This window comes from Bombyx mandarina, chromosome 25 (genome assembly GCF_030267445.1).
Source record: "Bombyx mandarina strain Sakado chromosome 25, ASM3026744v2".
Classification (NCBI taxonomy): Eukaryota; Metazoa; Arthropoda; class Insecta; order Lepidoptera; family Bombycidae; genus Bombyx; species Bombyx mandarina.
The window spans coordinates 1,744,258-1,766,215 of NC_143231.1; the positions used below are offsets into that span (position 1 = coordinate 1,744,258).

General features: G+C 40.2%; 1 protein-coding gene across 3 annotated transcripts in view; it reads left to right on the forward strand.

The window, feature by feature from the left end:
• TTLL5 (Tubulin tyrosine ligase-like 5) overlaps positions 1 to 21,958 on the forward strand; it is a 36,066-nt gene that overhangs the window by 2,682 nt on the left and 11,426 nt on the right. For 2 of the 3 annotated variants that reach the window (XM_028185376.2, XM_028185374.2), the window contains 3 exons: positions 17,875 to 18,476; positions 19,047 to 19,180; positions 20,013 to 20,230. In XM_028185376.2, the coding sequence (XP_028041177.2) occupies positions 17,951 to 18,476; positions 19,047 to 19,180; positions 20,013 to 20,230 (878 nt within the window). In that variant the 5' untranslated portion in view covers positions 17,875 to 17,950. Of the gene's footprint in view, positions 1 to 4,175; positions 4,404 to 17,874; positions 18,477 to 19,046; positions 19,181 to 20,012; positions 20,231 to 21,958 lie in introns of those variants that run through there. The other variant, XM_028185375.2, reaches the window with a different exon arrangement.

Here is a 21,958-nt window from a genome sequence, read left to right on the forward strand (position 1 = left end):
GAGATGAGGTCGAAGCGTTATCTGGGTAGGTAGGTATTTAGCGGTAGGCAGCGGTTTGGCTCTGCCCCTGGCATTGCTGAAGTCCATGGGTGACGGTAACCACTCATCATCAGGTGGGCCGTATGCTCATCTGCCTACAAGGGCAATAAAAAAATAAAAAATCTGCAGTGGTTTTTACGGATGTTCCGTTATAACTACTGGACTATGGCATCCGATTGACTTGAAACTTGGTATCCATGTAACATGTACTTAATGGATAGGCTAGTATTTATATGAGTGTTGGACTCCTTACATCAGTTGCGGGGGCGTTAATGATGAGAAACTTTGTGGGGGTGAGAAATAATAATGTTAATTTTAAATGCCCAGTGAAGCGGACGGGTACAGCTAGTATGTGTATAATAGTTCTCCCACCCATCATAACCGGAGCGCATGATTGCTTCGCAGCAAAAATAGGCAAAATGATTGTACCTATTCATGCGGATTACAATATGTGCTACTAATAGTAAGTGCCGCTTAGAAATCCCAGTCCGAACCGAATCCGCAGACCGAATAGCCTAAGGTATTCTTCTGTTGCCTTGCAAATCCCTTCATACCTGTATATTTAAATGTATACGTACTAAATTATTATATAGTACAATTAATATATAGTCTTAACTGCATTTTATAAGAATTCAGGTGCACTTGTTAATTTTTTTTATTGCTTAGAGTGGTGGACTAGCTCACAGATCACCTGGAGTTAAGTGGTTACTAGAGCCCATAGACAACTACCTACAACGTAAATGCGCCACCCACCTTGAGATATAAGTTCTAAGGTCTCAGTATAGTTACAACGGCGGAACTACCCTTCAAACCTTCCACCAACTGAACCACCCTTCAATTACTGTTTCACGGCAGAAATAGGTTGGGAGGTGGTACCTACCCGTGCGTACTCACAAGAGGTCTTACCACCAGTAATTACGTAAATTATTATTTCGCGGGTTTAATTTTTATTACACGATGTTTTTCCTTCACCGTGGAAGTCAATTGTGAATATTTGTTAAGTACGTATTTGATTAGAAAAATTGGTACACGCCTCCTGCGGGATTCGAACACCGGCGCATCGCTACACACGAGTGCACCGGCCGTCTTATCCTTTAGGCCACGGCGACTTATATTATATATTATTATAGTTAATATTCTCGGTTATAGGCTATACAAATTTGAGTTAACTTTTACGTTATCGAGAACGTTAAAAAACTCGCACTAAGCAAACAGAAGGATCTTCAGTCTGCAATCGATGGCTTTTTCTAAGTCGGGTCGATTATCAATTCGATAATCAATTATGCTTATTAAAAAGTATTCTAATTGCAAGCATTAGCCGTGTTGCGAGAGGATTATCAATTTAAATTAATAGGTATTGAAGCAAAAACTTTGTATCCCTTTTTACGAAAATTGCGCGGACGGAGGACTATGAAATTTTCCACACTTATAGAGAATATAGAGAAGAAGTGCCCAATGCTAATATTTTTTTTAAAATAATGCATAAAAGATACATTAAATCAATTAAGAAAACATTGCATACCATGTATTTGACGCACACACTCATGCATACTAATTATTGTCAAATGAGAATAGATTAAACATCGTTTGTCTTTGTTAATATTTTTTATAGTGTAGTCTTGGCGAAATTTGTGATTATAGAAGTATAAAATTATACAATCATAATAGTGTACAAACTTACAATTCCAATTAATTATAGTAATTTCGACTACTGCGGGACCTCTTGTCAATTTAAATGTTCATAAGGCTATGTAGAATGGCAGTGAGAAATAGCCACATTTCTAATGCGATTGTGATTCGACCTCACGTTACAACGTAGGCGTAGTGATTCTGGTTATATTCTCTGGACTGTTGTAACGACTTAACGTCAGGTGGGCGGTGAGTTCGTTCGCCTATTTACGATCTTTTTTTTTCTTCTAAAATGCACACTTGAATATTAACATTGTGGAGATCAATGTTAATCCGAGTGAACTAAAGCCTTATTCACAATAACGAAAAAAATGTAGTTAAAGAAAAGAAATATAAATTAATTAATAAAATAGTTTATTTAATAGTACATATATTTCATAAGTAAGAATTGTTCTTGATCATTCCTCTTCATATAGTAAGAAGCAAGGAGAAATCTAAAAGAAAGAATCCTGCATGTCTTAGAGAACAAACAATTTGTTTTCAATATATTAAAAGAAATTAAATTTACTTTAAAATTACTACTAGTTATACATGTTATTGTCACCCATCGGAACAGAGATCGATATATAAAAAAACATTGTCCATTCGGTCTGCTAGTTGAAACAAGTCAGGCGCTTACTCGAAAAACGGAAACGTTTCACGCTATTTATTCTTGAAGTCATCGCGGCCTAAAGGATAAGACCCCTGATGTAAGCATATCGAGCGATGCGACTGGGCAGCCCACTAAGTTTCTCGCCGGATCTTCTTATTGGGTCGCGATTCCAATCCGGTGGTAGATTCTGCGAAGCGCTGCTCATGATAGGGCTAGTGCTAGCAAATTCTTTCAAGTTGACCCTTTAAGCTTACTTGCTCGTCCAGACGTAATTGGATTAGCTCCTTAAGCTACTACCTAATAGGCAAAGAAAAGAAAAGTCGCTGGCTCATTTCCGAGCATTATGATAAACCCGATTGAGTCTTTATTAAAAGAAGATGAAGGTCCAAATCCATCCGGATAGCAAATTAATATAATGAAATACGTATTAAACTTGCGAATAACTTCCACTATGAAGGAATAATATTGTCTAATGGAAATAAAATCCGCAAAAAAATATACAGTCAAACCTGGATAAGTGAGAACTGGATAAGTGAGAAAACTCTATAAGTGAGAGTAATAGCCAGGACCCGTCATTTTAAGCTCCCAAAACCTCTATTAGCGAGAAACAGAAACCTCTGTAAGAGAGAGTCGTTTTTCCCTCATGGACCTCCGTAAGTGAGACAGCTACTTAACTATACCTCTATAAGCGACAGTCGAGCTTTATTTATTTATGTTATTTAGGAGGAACAAATGAAAAAACAAATTACAAATTGAACATCTGCTATTTTATGACTCATTCTTAACTTTCGTGGAACTTCCTACCATTGTTTTTGTATTGTTTTCTCGTCAATATTGAATATTCTATTTCGTGGAACTAAATAACGTTGTTATTTTATCGTATGCTTTTCGAATGGACACGTGTGCTTGTGTACCGTCCTGTTTGTCGAACTTACTCAGTTTATCGTTAATCAATTGCGAAGGAAAGTTCTGTTCTGCATCATGTCAAAACGGAAAATTAAAGTACTGTCATTAAGTGATAAACTTAAAATAGTTAATGCGTTTGAATCCGGAAAATCGCGAAATGAAGTTCAGAGGGTGCATTAAGGAGAAACTCGGGTTAGTGAGAAACCTCTATAAGGGAGAATAAGATTGTGCTCCCTTGAACTCTCGCTTATCCAGGTTTGACTGTATATGTATTTCATATTTTTTTCGGTTTTCACAATTCGTAGACATAATAATAAATTATATCGCCCGCGACCCCAACAACTGTAAATTATTCGAAACGATGGAAATTATATAAGTGACATTAAACATGAGATATGTATGTGTACATATATGTATATGTATTTCACTGGAATGGTACACCGCGCGTAGTTCGTTTCCAAATGATTCTTGTCCACCTGATGGTTGTCTGGAAGAGATCGCTCTTAGCGATAAGACCGCCAATTGTACTTTTTTGTTTTTCATGTATCGCACTGTTTATTTGTTTTTTGGTGTACAATAAAGAATACTCTCTCTCTCTCTAAACATCGCGAGATTAAACTGTAAAAGTAATTTTAGTTAAAAAACTAATTTGCGTAATCGCAGAGCATCTTGTGAGCAATAAACTCCATATTAACGCCACTTTGGTTTCCACTTCTTAAGGTATGATTCCGAACTTAACGCCCAACGGTAAACGGCTTTATCAAATAGTGTTTATTGCGGACGACAGATTTTAAACCGTAAAAGCCGTTTTAATCATGGATACGACTTATGGTAATCGAAATATAGTACTAAAATACTTAAAAATCAATGGTTACACATATAAAAAACGCACAGTCGCGACATAGAACGAGTTACCGTGAACAATTCCTTAGTTCGAAACTCCCGACACGTCCAGTCATCAGCCGACCGTCGCGTTGCTCGGTCTCGTATGGCTGTGCAGACGTAATATTCTGTGAGGGAATTGTTTATTTACGTCGACGGTATTAGAACCGTGACTCACGCGTACGCCGAACCTCACGTCTGCATCGCGCGTGCCTTAACATTGTCAAACATTAATTTACGATATGAATTCGTGGTGAATTAAAAAATAATAATTTGAGATGGGAAAGATCTTTCTGTGAGTATTTTTTTTTTATTAGAACTAAGTACGTTTTTTTAATTCAATATTATTTGCCTGAGAAATCATTAAGTGATTCTATTATAATTGTTTTATGCAAAACAAATATTAACAATAATGAATTAAAATTGAATTCATATTAGTCGTATTATTACATTACTTAAGTTTTTTTTTATATAAAATTATTATATTTTTAGTAGGTACTCCGATTTATTCCGAACTAATTTGCACCAAAAAAATATCTATTGAATACGCGGCTTTGCGATAGGTACATACACAAAATGATTTGACTTGTAAAAATCGTGAGAAACGATTTAAGAGAACACAAAACACGTTACCGTTGCAACAATTGTAATCGGTGAGAGTTGATATAAAAAGTTTCGCAAACATGATCCTGATGCTCTTTCAGCTTACTTAAGAGTTCAAAAAAAAAAGACGGACTTAGAAACGATGTATCGCTCACAAAAAAAAAAAAGTTATTGCTTAGGACGAGCTCACAGCCCTCCTGGTGGTAAGCGGTTACTGGAGCCGATGGACACCTACAACGTAAATGCGCCAACCACCTTGAGATATAAGTTCTAGTATAGTTACAACGTCTGTCCTACCTTTCAAACCGAAACGCATTACTGCTTCACGGCAGAACTAGGCAGGGTGGTGGTACCTACCCGTGCGGACTCACAAGAGATCCTGCCACCAGTAAAAAAACCACGCTTTTCGCTTACATATCACGTTTCGTATCTCACAACAAATCGATTAACTTGAAAACATCGATTCATTTTTCAATACGGTTACAAGTCGACTGAAATGTGTGCGTAGCCCCGTTAGGTTATGCAAAATGTTATATTTGGTAGCGTGTGCACGGTTACGATGTACGGCTGCAAACGTAGCCCCGCACTTGCATCTGATATCCTGAGGTCGGAACGCGATATAACAGCGACTCATTGACGAGAGGAGCGGGAAGCGGAAGCGAATTATTTTATTGTTTTTTATTTTATTTTACTGTGATGGATTAATTATGAGTTGACTGTGAGAATATGAGTCAGATCATATCAGGCCTTATTAAATTCACTGAAAATATCTTAATAACTAAAGGGTATTTTAGCGCGTCCGATTGTCACCGCGAATGCAATATTGTCAAAACAACAAAATAAATCAGTCTTAAAATTTCAAAGGAAATTGGCTAAATGTTATTTTATTGTGACACGTGCTGGTCTTAATACAGAAATAATATCTTGATTTATTTCTGTGGGTCTTCAGCTATATCGAATGACTGATTATTTTCCAAATACTCTATTAAAAGGTTACATCATACATCGATAATATATTTCCTAAAATATTAATCTTGTTTTGGCTTTGTAAGTCATAACCTGGGAAACATTGCATACTAATTCCCGGTGTGAAGTAATCAATTCTACGTCACCGTTTTACTGGCTATTGTTCATCTAATATACCATTGTTATTCCTTACACCTGTCGATATTATAAATTTGAAAGTGTGTTTGTTTGTTTGTTTGTCTGGTGTCTGTGATTGTTCTTTTTTTTATTGCTTAGATGGGTGGATGAGCTCACAACCCACCTGGTGTTAAGTGGTTACTGGAGCCCATAGACATCTACAACGTAAATGCGCCACCCACCTTGAGATATGAGCTCTAAGGTCTCAGTATAGTTACAACGGCCACCAGTAAATCACAAGAGGTCCTTCCATCAGTCTTCTGTCACGTCGATACGAAGCAACGGATTGACATGATTTTTTTCCCAAAGCTATAGTATTATATCAGGCTAGTGATATAGGCAACCTTTTATCCTAAAAAAATTGTCTCATTCCCAGCGGAAAATACTCTGACACTACTCTTCGAACGCCGCCCAAAACCACGATTAACAGCTATTTATCACATAATATCTCTTAAAACAATGAAACCAGTAACATTGCACCCGTTAGGGCGTAGATGTAATAGCCCCTTGACCTATCAACGAATAGACAGCGGAAAAAAAGTGCTCCGCGATATCTTCGGCACTAACTGTACATTAAGAACGAACGTGTCATATTTTCGAGATATAGTCGAAAGCCACTCTCCGGAATATAACTTGTATCCTCGCAAAAAATAATCTCGAATAACCACTGTTAAGTTGCTGTGTTTGACAAACCGACAACGACACTTTCACAATTACAATATCCGCATCATAGTTAGCGAAAATTAAACCATGCACGATTTAAATTGTATTTTTATAACGTTTAGATTATTCTCCTAATTGAGATGTATGTAATTATAGCAGTAATTATCAGAGAAAACCGGCTTCCGAAATTAGCCTAAGTTGAGCTATATACAACATACTCAAAAGTTTTAATATTCATTTATTCGATGGAAGACAGTAGGTATAATATGCTATGCATACAAAAGAGTTAATACGAGAAACGTGTTTGAGAGAAGTCTAGTTAACAAAACTTGAACTATATTAGTGGACGCTTAACGCTTACGTTGCGGATGTCCATGGGCCCAAAACGTGAACTTACGGGCCATATATAAACTAAATTTTACCAGGCTCCAAGAAAAAAATCTTCATCGGATGTTTTCATGTATTTTTAAAAAAATAATACTTGAAACTTGATCACTATATGAAATATGTTTTATGAATTTATTTTTTTCCTTTAATACGACCCGATTTTTAAATGCATTAGGTAGGTAAACAAATACGAGACGCAGTTTGGATTCGACCTGCGGGTCTTTGCCTGGACATTTTTATTTGATAGGATTCTGAGCGTAGTAACAAAGCCCATATTAAAAAAAAATGCCCCGTTTACAAAATTCAAAGGAACGCTACTGTAGTAGGTATGTGCGTGTGACGTCATTTGGTATCAGCCGGTCACCGTCCTCGTCGAACCCGTCGCTTGCGACGAAGGGCTCGACGAGCGAACTAACCCATAGACACAGCCCACTGAGTTTCTCGCCGGATCTTCTCAGTGGGTCGCGTTTCCGATCCGGTGGTAGATTCTGCGAAGTACTGCTCTTGCTAAGGTCAGTGTTAGCAACTCTCCGGTTGAGCCCCGCGAGCTCACCTAATAACGTTAGGGCGAAGCTGAAATAGCCTCTCAAGGCTATCAGCAGAGGTAGGAAAAAAAAAAAAAATAGGTATCAAAGTATACATTGAGCTAATCATAGATTGTACAGTAATACCATAAACGATGATTAACCACGTGCGATTTAAAATACAAAACCATATTTCACATTTTTTTTTTTTAACTAAAATTCAAATCCCTTAAGCCTTGTTCGGACTAGGCGAGTATTTTAGTCGAGTACCGAGTAATTTAGTAACTAAATGTGTCTGAGCACCAAAAATTTAGTCGAGTAGGTTAGTAAATAATTTAGTCAAGTCAATCCATTTTGTTCAATTTTTTCGGGCGAATAGAGAGTAGTTTAGCCACTAAATTACTCGTTACGCGACTAAAATACTCGCCTAGTCCGAACAAGGCTTTAGAGCTGCTTTTTAGTTTGGTTTCTTGTTCTTATCAGGTTGCCTATGCGATGGTTACACGTAGCTTACAATATTATGCATATTACAAAGTTTCAAACCGTTAAGACGTTAATTCAGTTTCTTGGCTCGACCTAGAAATTAAATGGTTCAAACGTTCTGTTAATCTCGCGATTGCAGCTCGTCCCTCCTCGAAGCACGCTTGTAAATTAAAATGGAGATTATTTTGTACTGAATTACGTGCTCATTATCAAAGATTAGGTACACATAGTTAGTTTTCCAATTACAGAGCATAATGCGACTCAGTGACGCACAATGCCGAATTATGCTGAAGCTTAATTGGAATGTGAATTAGTTTTCAAATTTTTTTTTTTTTTTTTATTGCCTTTGTAGGCAGACGAGCATACGGCCCACCTGATGGTGAGTGGTTACTGTCGCCCATGGACTTCAGCAATGCCAGGGGCAGAGCCAAGCCGCTGTCTACCGAAATGCATCAGCAGAGTGCGCTAAGTTAGCACAGTTTTAATTAACATTGATTATTTCTAAGAAACTACGACGAAACGAAAGCCTTACAATTTTTTTCAACATTAAATAATATTACTAACGATAATATAAACAAAATTTCGATCAATGTCAACTTAAAGAAAAAACATGTAAATTTTCTGTCACTGAGTCGGTATCGATTGCGAGTATCACGCGAGAGCAGTACTTTTGAGAGTGCTCGATTGTGCGAAGCGTTGCTGTAGTTGGAACATTCAACTTTGAGCATTATGCCGCATAATGCGCTCTTGTGCTGTAATTGGAAAACCACCATATGCTGCGGCAGCTATCGTAGAACACAAGATATTTGTTGGTTACAGATATTATGACAGTCGATCTACCGAGAAATTTCTTCGGCTCAATCTTCCCTTTGTCGATATCTCCAAATATATGAGCCTATGTTTATCTGGTGGAAATGCTTGCTTAAAATAAGCTCTTCTAAAAACTCGTTAGAAGAATGTGTCATCATAGCGCATCGAAAAAGACAAGGCGTTTTTACTATAGCCAAAAAAGTACCTATGTGATAAAAAAATAAAATGCAACTGTTCTGATTGTCTCGAAGTAGTATTGGAGCTAAATTTTTGTTTCTACCGCACCTGGATTGAATCGGTGTTATAAAAACTAGCATTTAACTATTGTTAAAACGGATGACATCATTTCTTGCATTATCTGCATTTGTATTAACATCTGCTGTAACAATATTTCTAACGTGTTCTTTACTATTAATTTCTTTAGCATTCATTACTGACAATCTAATGTAAACAATCAAGAAATACACAATATTCATCATCATTTGATCATTTTCGCCACCTTATCCGACTAGGTGGGGTCGGCACAGCTAATTATTCTCTTCCATTCTCTTCTATCAGCCGTCATCTCAACACTCACTCCTCTCTCTCTTATATCGTCATTCACACACTCCACCCATGTCTTCTTCGGTCGACCTCGTCCCCATCTACCTTACATTTCCATACGTCTCTTAGTCACATGCGTCTCTACGCATTACATGTCCATACCAAGCCATCCGTCCGCTCATTCATAAATGAAAAAAAAATTTTTTTTTTGTTGCGTGCATGGCTGGACGTGCTCACAGCCCACCTGGTGTTAAGTGGTTACTGGAGTCCATAGACATCTACAATGTAAACGTGAAATAAAATATCAATGCTCGAGACCCGATGCGAACTTATAGTACTTTATTCGTTTTTCAAGAAGTTGTGCTGTGTGCAACGTGAAATATACTTTCGAGTGCACATCGCAGTTACCTTGTTAGCCGAAAACTGTTGCACTAATGTCTGAATGTCGGCTATCAAATTGCCGGTCCGAGGTTAGGTACCGTGTACTTTTTTTTTTTTTTTATTGCCTTTGTGGGCAGACGAGCATACGGCCCACCTGATGGTGAGTGGTTACCGTCGCCCATGGACTTCAGCAATGCCAAGGGCAGAGCCAAGCCGCTGCCTACCGCTTAATACTCTCCACAAGCCTCGTTTGAAGAAGGACATGTCATAGCGCTCGGGAAACACCGTGGAGGGGAGCTCATTCCATAGCCGGATGGTACGCGGCAAAAAAGATCTCTGGAAACGCACTGTGGATGACCGCAGTGGCTCCAGGTAGTATGGATGAACTCTACTCCGGTGGCGGGCGGTGCGATGGTAAAAACGAGACGTTGGTATCATCTCGAACAATTCCTCAGAGCATTCCCCATGGAACATGCGGTACAAAATACAGAGGGAACCGAAGTCCCTCCGCAGACCCAGAGGCTCCAAACGATCCGTGAGAATGGGATTATCGACAATCCGAACGGCTCTCTTCTGTATGGAGTCAAATGGAAGAAGCTGGTACTTGGGAGCCCCGGCCCAGAGATGGGAGTAGTACTCCACGCGAGGCCGGACTTGTGCTTTATAGAGCAAAAGTCTTTGTCCAGGCGTGAAGTACCGCTTGGCTCTGTTGGGGACTCCCAGCATTTTGGACGCCAACTTGGCTTTGCCTTCCAAATGACTCCGAAATTGGACATCGCTCGAAATGTCGACCCCAAGTATCCCGATACTCTCGGAAGGTTGCAGGGATACTCCTTGGAATTGCGGCGCCATGACAAAGGGGTCCTTCTTCGCAGTGAACGCGCAAACTTGTGTCTTTATCGGGTTGAATTGAACCAAGTTCAATTCACCCCATTCGGAGACTCGCCCCAGAGAGTTCTCCACTTCAGACACAAGTTTTGATCGTCTCTCTTGCACCATGCTCCGAGAGAGGCTCTGATGGCCGATATATCGCGCATCCCCCGTGCTGTCATCCGCATAGCAATGCATGCCATCAATAGACAGCATGTCATTGATATGCAGGATGAAAAGCGTGGGGGAGAGCACCGAACCTTGTGGAACGCCAGCGTTAATGGTCATGGTATCAGAGCAGTCACCGTCTACGACGACCGTGATGCTCCGCCCATCCAAGAAGCTAGCGATCCACTTGCAGAGACCCTCGGGGATTCCGTAAGATGGTAACTTCGATAGAAGTGCCCTATGCCAGACCCTGTCGAAGGCCTTCGCGATATCAAGGCTCACAGCAAGAGCCTCGCCCTTGCTCTCCAAGGCTTCAGCCCACCTGTGAGTAAGGTATACAAGAAGATCGCCAGCTGAGCGACCGTGACGGAAACCGTACTGTCGGTCACTGATCAGCTGGCGATCCTCCAGATACTTCAGGAGTTGTATATTTATTATTCGCTCCATCACCTTGGAAAGCAAGGAAGTTATCGCGATAGGCCTATAACTCAATGGGTTCGACCGGTCATCCTTCTTGGGGATAGGGTGGACGTGGGCAGTCTTCCATGAAGACGGAACCCTGTTAGTGCAATAAGAGAGGCGATTCAAACGAGTTAGCGCAGGCGTCAGCTCAGGGGCGCACGTTTTCAGAACCACTGCAGGGATGCCGTCTGGCCCACTCGACTTATGGACGTCCAGGAGTCGGAGCTCCCGCCTGACTGCACACTGCGTTTAGCAGATCTCAGGCAGTGAGCTATTACACCGGGGGATGTTCGGTGGTGTGGCACCCCCGTCGTCCACGGTCTAGTTCGAGGCGAAGAGTTTGACCAGAAGGTCAGCCTTCTCTTTCGCACTATGGGCCAGACTGTCATCGGACTTGCGTAGTGGTGGGAGACTAGACCTGCAGAAGTTACCTTCTGCAGCCTTAGCGAGCGGCCAGAAAGCACGGCTCCCGGCGGGATAGCTCTTCAGTCGCTCGCCAATTCTGGCAACGTGCTCTGACTTCGCCATTTACGGTAGGCAGTAGGCACGGTAGGCAGCGGCTTGGCTCAGCCCTTGGCATTGCTGAAGTCCATGAGCGACAGTAACCACTCACCGTCAGGTGGGCCGTATGCTCGTCTGCCTACACGGGCAATAAAAAAAAAAAAGTATTTTATCGATTTCTCATTACATCATCTGCATAGTAGAGTTCATGAGCTCAACGCTATTATGTCGCTATTTACACAATTAATAAAATCTCAGTTTATCGCAAGGCTTGATGTCCGTCAAATAAGAAAGCCTTGAATTTTACACTTTAAATAAGTTTGCAGCAGAAACCTCAATATTTTAACTTCAAAATATTGTGATTTTCGTGTTTCCGCTGCCACAGGCACCGCGTCGCTTCCGGTTTTATTACACGTTCCCTATAGACGAGGGTGTCTCCCTACGCTACGTACTCGCAGCTCGGACTGATCAATACTCGTCACGTTGTCAAGGATACTTTCGCCCTAAATTCTTTCGTCCTCTCCTTTCGAGATTCAATAATTTTTGGGCTAAAATGAAAGAAAGTTTTCCAGAGTGTCTGTGATAATTTTTGAGGGTAGTACAATAGTAATTGTTTTCCAATAAAATGTATTTTTTTGTGGAACTACTTTACGTATTCACATTGATATTTTTTTAAAGTATGTTGGGGGTACATAATGATACTAACGATCTTTATACGATTATGTTAAACTTTGATGTCCATCTCTTTTTAATTTTATTCTAAATTATTAGTCGTCCTTGTTCTGAAGCTTTTGCCAGAGTCCATCGACACGCCACAAAGTATCGTATGCTATATATATGTGCTCTTTAATTCAAAAAGTAGAATAATACGTAGAAATACGTTATAATAGAATTAATTTCCCAGAAACCCAAAAGAAATTGTAGAATACAACATACAAATTGAGAAAAATAATGGAAGACAACCAGGGTCTTATCTAGCTAATGATATCCTCAATATTTAAAACAGAACAACTGAGTGATGACCAGACAATTTCGTTGGGTCAAAAGGGTTTTACTAAAACGTTGTGTATAGCAAAATGCATCAAATTAATGAGAGCTTAAACCTTAAAATTGATTAGCGTTATTTAATGTACTTATTACTTTTTTATATTTCATATTGTCCACTTCAATTATGTCATCGACCGGCGTTGCCTATCAAATATTCAGTAGTACGTTCGCAACCTCCAGATATGGCGGCCGTGGGAGGATGTCGGAAGAAGTTAAATAATTTTGTGGTTTGTTGAACTTCACGTGTCTGCCGTGGAAAGTAATTTTAAATCTATGGATCATTTATTTAGTCAACAATCAAAAATAACACTGAAAACGGACGTAGGTAACTGGAAAACCAAACTATTGAACATTTTAATTACATTGTAACTGTCGGATACGCGATTATCGTGTACGTGTGTTACAGCCATTAGTTTGTGTCGTTAGGCCAATGCTATGCGGTTCCTATATTGCTTTTTAGGGTTCCGTCTGAGGAAAAACGGAAACCTTTATACGAATGGAAGCGCTGTCGAGCATATAGAACGGATAAGTTTCAGCATCTGCCCACTGATGGACATATAGGCCCCCAAGGTTCGCCACAATGACCGGTCTTGCGCAGCCCACATCTAGTACATTCCCACGATATTTAACAAGTGGTCGGTCCGCCTCGTGGGTGGCCTACTAATGCTGCATTTTCCGGTGCGTGGATCGAGATTTTTTTGGCACCAGCGGCCATCTGTTTTTAGAGAAATGGGCCCTTGCCGATTTTGGTGACTTTCGAGCCCTTTCGGTGACTTTGAGCTTTCTGATAAGGCCCATTGTCAGCGATCATGTGTCACTGCCGTATATTACCATTTGCAACACACACTGGTCAAAGATTTTAGTCTTAAACCACTGAGGTATTTAGGATGAGAAGGTTTTGTGCAACTTTCCAAACACTAACAATTTCAATTCGACGATTAATCTCTTGCTAGAAGTTCGACCTACCTAGTTAGACAGTTGTAAGAAACCGTAAATTAATTAAGCATCTGCATCATAATGTGGCATATCAGGGCCTTGATCTAGTTTACCGATCGAGTGCAGTAAAAATCTCATTTCTCACTGTGAGTGGTAACAGGTTAGGTGAGGTAAGAAAGGTTCTGCTTACGCTGAATATTTGTAATGAATAGTTTTAAATATTTTTAGTAGAGGCAATGGCCCTCCAATCTAAAAGTACCATCTAAAACTACTTCATTGAATACAATTATGAAATACATTGCGATTGATGTGAAAATCAAGAGGTCAATTTGGGGTCGCACCAACACACCGCCCACTAGCTAATCGAAAATTTTCAATCTTGTACTAAAATTAAAATTTGATATGAAACTATGCGCATATTTTTTTTAAATAATGCAGAAAAAATGTGTAGAATAGGCTAGATCAGTTCTAGAACCAAATAAGCTTGGGGCAGCCGTCGTACTGAAAAACTGAGACTTAGAACTCAGGTCTCAAGGTGGGTGGCGGCTAAAAGCAGTCGTTAGCCTTAGGCAGCAGCCTGAGCATACACTTGACATTGATGATATTCATGAGGACGGAGGTCTTTTAGTGTCTGTTTGTTTATAAATGGTCGCTGCTCGCTTGGATCTTCCCGATCTTTGAACACATCGCGTGTTACGAGTACATCGAGTGATCTTATCATTCAGGCCACGAAAACTTTGAAAATTTTCAACGACTTCCATCAAGGATCTATAATAATAAATAAGCCTTTATCGCTGTTTTACTTAATAATAACTTAAATTTAAATCCAACTTATCTTTAAGTATTGCCTTCGGCGTGAGTGTGGTTTTCCAAACAGCTTGCCTTGCGACAAAGGGGAACCCTTTATTCTCTATTTCCAATATTCTCTATTTCCTATATTCTCTATTTTTGGCTATTCAACTCTTATGTCGGCCGGTTATACTCTTTATTTCATCTTCCCAACATTTTCGTTGCTTTCCTTTTTTTTACTGCCGTCCCTTAGGTAGCACTCTGTAATTATTTTGGTCCATTTCTCGTATTTCTCTATTAAGATAAATACTGTCCATCTCCACTTCAGTGTTCGGCTTTTTTTTTTAGCTAATGATCTATGTGTGAATAATTACTTACCTATTGTATTTGCAAGAAAAATAATCACATCGGCGTCATAAAAACGAGGCAATGTTTTTGTATAACTTTGCCATTTAAAACGAAAATATAATGAGCGGCCCTCGCGTGCGTAATGGCTTCTCCGATTTTAATTCCAGAATCACACGGGGACAAAATATTGCGATTTCATGAACTTTTGCGAAATATCTTGACACCGCTTTCATAGCCCAAGAGCCCGCGACGGCCAGACCTTCGTTATTTTATAAAACCCGCGGGTCGTTCTTACCTTTGTTGGAGACATACACAGATAAACTTTCAGCTTTTATAAAATAACGAAGGTCTGGCCGTCGCGGGCTCTTGCTCTATCAGTTATTGCTAAATATTTTACGAAATACAATGTAATTGTCGCGAGCTATGTCAAGGGCGCCTTCTTTTTAATTAATACCTACTGTAATTGTCTTTACATTTGGTTTCATTTGTTTTTTTTTAACCAGCATACCAGGAACATGCCTGTTTCTATCACGAAGCAGACGTGCGTTCTGTAAAACTTGGGTATCATATCTCAGAGTCGCTTAGAATAAATGCATCGGCAATAATCAAAACAGCTTAGTAAACTAGTTTATGACCCATCTGTGTGCTTAGTGAGTGAGTGAGTGAGTGAGTGAGTTTTTAACGTTCTCGATCGCGTCAAAGTTAACTCAAATTTATATGGAATTGGACAGCGCTGCTTTGTTTGCCGCTGTTCCAACACCATACATATTTGAGTTAACTTTTACGCGCTAAAAGCTCGTGCTAAGCACACTGGTGTTATGTTCGGAGCCCATGGATATGACATACATATTTAAATGTAAATTGTGTATATATGTATACATTGTATGAGAGTACTGTAGACGTAATCGTAAATCGAATCTAATCGATAGTCACAGTTGTTAGAGCTTGAAATAAACTACATCTGGCGTCCATCCGTGACCCGCATAGCATTGATTGATAGAATTTTAATAAAAAGTCTGTTATGGGAATCAGAGACAGTTTTTTTTGTTGCGCTTTTCGGCAGATGAGCATACGGCCCACCTGATGGTGAGTGGTTACCGTCACCCATGGACTTCAGCAATGCCCTAGGGGCAGAGCCAAGCCGTTGCCTACGAACATGATGGTAACAAAAAAATTATTTTTATGATTGAAGATTTACTGGTGGCCCGGAGGCCTTTCCAGTTACACCAGAACAGGTGGGCGAGCAAAGGTTCAGCCAGGACGGGTGGGATTTACTAACAGCCGCCCGAGCGCCTCCGAAGGACATCTAACAACTCGAGAGCAGCTGCTTCGCGGATGAATCTACTACCGGATCGAAATCGCGATCCCTGAGAAGGTTCGGCGAGAAACTCAGCGGGCTAATGCATGGTTTAGGTTGCACGTCGAACTGTTTGTCGAGTTCGACGAGTACGGTTATCGGGGTCCATAAAGTGGCTTCTAGTGTTATAGCTAAAGGCGTCTAATGCAAGGGTTATTGGCTCTGATCGATCCGTAAAGAGGTGTCTAGGGCCACACGTTGGATGGCCATCGTTGTCTTTAAAGTCCCGCTCGTAAGAGACTTACTATACGTTGTTCGGAATCGCTGGGTCTACGCAATGACCGTGCTCCCGTGAGTTTTGTTGTGTATGTTCGATGAGGTGTCCACAGAGGAATTCTTTAAAATGATTCCGTCGTCTCCTTTTAATCATCGCACCAGCAACCGCCGCAACAGGGTTATTTCTTCCAACCCGGATTAACCGAAATCGATCGCTGGATAACGGTGACCGTTCACTATCAGATAGGCCATATGTTCATCTGCCCTCTACATCGACGGCAATATAACCGTAAACTTTCAAATCTGGAAATCTGGTAGTCTCTTAACGCCAATTAAGCCGTTGAATGTCTTAATTATAATACAGAGAGCATAATTACTTTAGATGTGATAAAAACGCAACATGAATAATCACAACTTTATTCAAATTCGAAAGACTTAAAGAATTTGATTCCTATTTTTCGTTTTTTATTTAATGCTAGTAGTTATTTTTTGTTATTACTAACTGTTACCCGCCGTTTGGCTCGCGTGGTCAAGAAAGATTGTCAATGTAGTTTCCCGTGGGAAACTGGTGGTAGGACCTCTTGTGAGTCCGCGCGGGTAGGTATCACCACCCCGCCTATTTCTGCAGTGAAGCAGTAATGCGTTTCGGTTTGAAGGGTGGGGCAGCCGTTGTAACTATTATGAGACCTTAGAACTTATATCTCAAAGTGGGTGGCGCATTTACGTTGTAGATATCTATAGGCTCCAGTAACCATTTAACACCAGGTGGGCTGTGAGCTCGTCCAACCATCTAAGCTATAAAAAAATAAAAAGAATTAAATGGTTTTTCGGGATCTATGTCTCACTTCTAACTTAAAAGTATCCATTTAAAAAAAATCATTTCAATCCGGTCCTTGGTTTCGACGTGAAAGAAGAACAAACAAACAAACAAAAACACTTTCACATTTATAAAATTAGTATGGATATAGATAGTACCTACCAACTACTACTATATTCATAGTTCATAACACTATTTCAATTATTTATCGGCACAAATAGCCATCTAATGAATTTTCCAATTACTTGTATATTTCATATTAATAGTGACATTACTTAATGCCTTATTACAAAGTTTGATTGAATAGTTCGACCTCATAACTTATATCGGGCATCGCCATTTATGTAACCGCACAATGGTCCATTGAGGCGACCATATGGCAACGACAAACGATTCCGTCCTTGGCAGACTTTGACGATTTCATCGCTTCATTGGTCAAACGGTGCTTTAGTGTTCAATTTTCGCTTGTCACAAGGCTAAGTTATCGCTTCGGTCAGTGGATTCGCACAATGAAAACACTCCATGCCGCATTTAGTACATCGAATCTAGCGTCGTATGAATCATCACGACCGCCTCGTTAATTTGCCTTTATGTCTACCACTACTTTTTTACGATCATTTTTTTATAGTTCAATTAATTAATGTTCTCTCTGCACTATAGATTGTAAGATAATAGTTTTTATTTTCGGTTTTCATTAATACGGTTACGGTTATTTCAGTCCACATGTATCACCGGAAACGCCGAATCCGTCTACATCAAACCTTCAAAACACGACCGAGATAGAAAAGGACAACATGAGAAAAAATTATGACGAAGTTACAACAAATGATAAGGACAACGACAAGGATGGTTCCATATCTGACTGGGTTTCGGGGGGTCCGTTCGGCTCGAAAGGAGCGGTACTGGTCTTCCGATCATGTGTCCTAGCCTCCAGAACTCCTTCAATGGAGTCTACCACAAAAACCGTTGGTAACAACACTGGAACGTCTATCTTATTGAATAAGGCCAAGAATATGGCGAGGAGACTGGTCGCAGAGCCCCATTCATTTAGCGTTAGACCAAAGAATGTAATGCACGATGTTATGGAGACTTTTGGGAATAGCAATAAATACACAGGACAAGCAATAGTAGTGAGACACGTTAGTGAAGCGGAATTACCTAAGACTGAGTCGGTGGCGGAGCAAGGACACGAACCGGCCGAACACAAACGGGACATCCAGGACGTTTTGAACGATTTAAACAAGATCACTCTGAAGAAACATCTGAATATCGAGAATACGACAGCACAGATAAAGCCACCTGAAGACCCTTCACCGAAAGGTAAGACCTTAGATTTTCATTAAGTGACTATTACATTTATGAATTGAAAATTTCTTTAGCCGCGTTGAGCACTTTTTGGTAAGGGAAAATCTTATGGGTTCGCGTCACCGACATGCTAATTCTTCGATATTGATTCTATACCACGTCATATAATTAACTTATTTTTCCTACCTACTGCTAGTAACCTCAAGGGGTTATACTAGCTTCACCGAACGTATAGACGAAATCACAGGGGACAATCTGGAAGATTTTGCTAACATCTGTCCTAGGAAAAGCAGTGCTTTGCAGAATCTACCACCGGATCGGAAACGCGACCCACTGAGAATATCCGGCGAGAAACTCAGAAGGCTATTTCTGTGGGTTTTATTAACAAATCCAAGACTCACTTAATCCTTTCTTGGCGAGTGATAGGCACTATTAGCAGTGTTAGGCCAGAGTATTACACCCTTCGACTAGTAAAGGCACTATTAAAGACTTGGCCGGTTTCAATACCCGATATCTCTGTCAAGCAATTTTAGATGGGATGTCAATTTCAATAAGCATCAATGCATGATACTAAAATAACTGCAGATGATGATGATAAGAAGTCGAAAAAGATCAGAGCGAAAAGCAAACGCAAGACTCAGATACAGCGCTCCGTGTCGCCGGTGCTGGAGAGTGAGGACTCCGAACATTTGCTAGTCAAAGAGGTCGACAGTATCAAGGTTCGTGAATTGCTGTATTAATTTATGACGAAGTTACCTGTAATCGAATTGTCCAGTGTTTATTTTAATACAACATTCATTGAGTCAGCCACCCAATTTTATTCTGAATGCTTTGCGTCTTGTAAATTTTTTATAGCCGTTTTTAGATTAGTTTGGAATGTGACAGTGGGGCGTACTGACAATAGCGGTTCTCGTGCCATTACAAGTCACACCTTCCGAGAGTAAATACGACAGATTTTTTTAACAGATTTACATTTATAATATTTACAATCAGTTAGTGGTAACAACATGTTTTTGTAAAGTTTATTAACAGTTCTTGTAATAAAGAAATCGTGTTCGTATTTATTTTTTACTGACGTCTTCGCCTATATTGCACGCAATGGAAGTCGATGCAACGGTGGGAAAGAAATTTCCATTCTTTTAAAACAAAAAATTCGTCAATAGCAACTACAAAAATGATATTATATTTGTGTGTTTGCCTTATCGTTTTTTTTTCTTGCTTAGTTTGTTGGACGTGCTCACAGCCCACCTGATGGTATGTGGTTACAACGTAAATGCACCACCCAATTTGAGATATAAGTTCTAAGGTCTCAAGTAAGTTACAACGGCTGCCCCACCCTTCAAACCGAAACGCATAATTGCTTCACGGCAGAAATAGGCGGGGCGGCGGTACCTATCCGTGCGGACTCACAAGAGGTCCTACCATCAGTAAAAATTTTCGTATTCCGTATTTATATATAGATGAATGATAGGTCTCATTTGGCCAGCAGCTCAGCTGCGTGACCGTTTCCAATAGCACCATATACAATCCAAACCCAGTTACAATTTCCAGGTATTAGAAAGCACCCACATGCCGGCCCGTCTCCTCAAGATAACCTACAAGCTGGTCAACACGGAGACCAAACTCCTGCAGAGGCTACTACAGGCCCACGGACTGCAGGAGACGACTATAGACTCCAAAGACTTCAATCTATTGTGGTCGGGCTTGCATCCCAAGCCTGACGTGTTACGGTCTTTGTCGCCATACCAAAGGGTGAACCATTTTCCTAGGTAAGGGTAGCTACGTTTTTGCGTGTGTAGCTAGGTATGCAACGCTGTTTCGCCCGTGATCAGTGTGTAATAAAAGAATATTGCCATTATACCCTCAGTCTCCGTAAAGAACAAACAAAATTACTCATAATCTCCAGTATAGGTACGTATATTGTGAATCTACCGGCATGCCACCAGTCGTATGTAAATGGTACTATGACGATCAAATATATTTATTACAATTTTGTTATTTTTCTATACTACACTATAAAGCATAATTTGCATAATCGCTTATGCATACATAATACACATGAGTGTCGTGGCCAGTGGTTGGAACGACTCTCACCGCATGTGTATATAGCACGTTGAGGTACACGTGAATACATTATTGACGTTATAACGTGCCTGTGTCTAAGGGTGCCCCTGGTATGCTGATGTTACATGAGGCCCAGTCGCGTCACTCCCCAAAAGGTGGTCTATGGGTCGAGAGACACGGGGCCGAGTAGCACCACTTCTAGACACGTCACCACCGGTAGACAACCGGTGAACAGGAGACTCTGTGAGGAGGATCTCAGGGCGCCACCACTTACCGCTCTGGGAGACTCACACCAATAAATAAAAACAATTATAAAATAACAATGTTGTGTTTATTCTACACAAATAACACGATTAAAATTATTATAATAGTTTACAAAGTTCTAGTTAGTGGTCAGGTACAATGTTACAGGTGTGTCGGTAGGTATACCGAACACACAAGAAAGTTATACAACAAAATTAATTTAAAATTAAATAACGAGAAACAATGGAGATTTCACCGATTTAGTTAAAAAAGACGATAAAGGGTTCACCGGATCGCTTCCCAGCAACTGGGGTTACTGGATCCGAGCAAGGCTGTGAATGCAGGTGTGTTCTTAGTCTACCGTAGTCAAGTACTCTTTCTTGGATCGCCTTGCCAGAGCACCTAGCTTCCGGCAGCGTCCACACAGAAAGGTACTGCGGGATCTTGAAGGTGATCTGAAGGTCACTCTCCGCACCCTAACTGTTGTACATATTATGTACCAGTTACTAGGACCTACACGATAAGACATAGTGATGTTAGCTTCTATTTAATTAGAGTTTGTGGACACAGTGTGGAGAATAAATTATAAAACACTTATCCTGGTTTAATACACGACACCGAGGAATTATTAAATTGACTTAGGCAAATGCTCAAGAATACTTTCACCGCAGCTCGAGAGATGTTGATAGAAAAAGGACTTGGACAAAGTGACGTCCTTTTATAGTAATAGTCTGACGGTTCTCGAAGATTCTGTATGTTAGTGATGCGCAAATCTCGTCTTTGAACAATAGACAAGATCGCACAGTCACGACATACAGCGTCGAGTGAGTGAATTCATTAGTGTATTAAAATTATTTTATTTGCCCAGAGTGCGCCACGTATACGCAAGATGGCGCTAATTTAAAAAAAATATCCAAATTAATTTTTCCAGCGTTACAACGTTACTACGTGATTTATTAGTGGTAGGACCTCTTGTGAGTCCACACGGATAGGTACCACCACTCTGCCTATTTCAGTCGTGAAACAGTAATGCTTTTGGGTTTGAAGGGCGGGGCGGGGAAGCCGTTGTAACTGTACTGAGACCTTAGAACTTATATCTCAAGGTATACTACGCGCATGCGTTCGAGTGCCACGCATTCACTCTCGCTCTGTCTCTTTCTAGTATGATAGCTTTTTTTTTTCTTCTACCT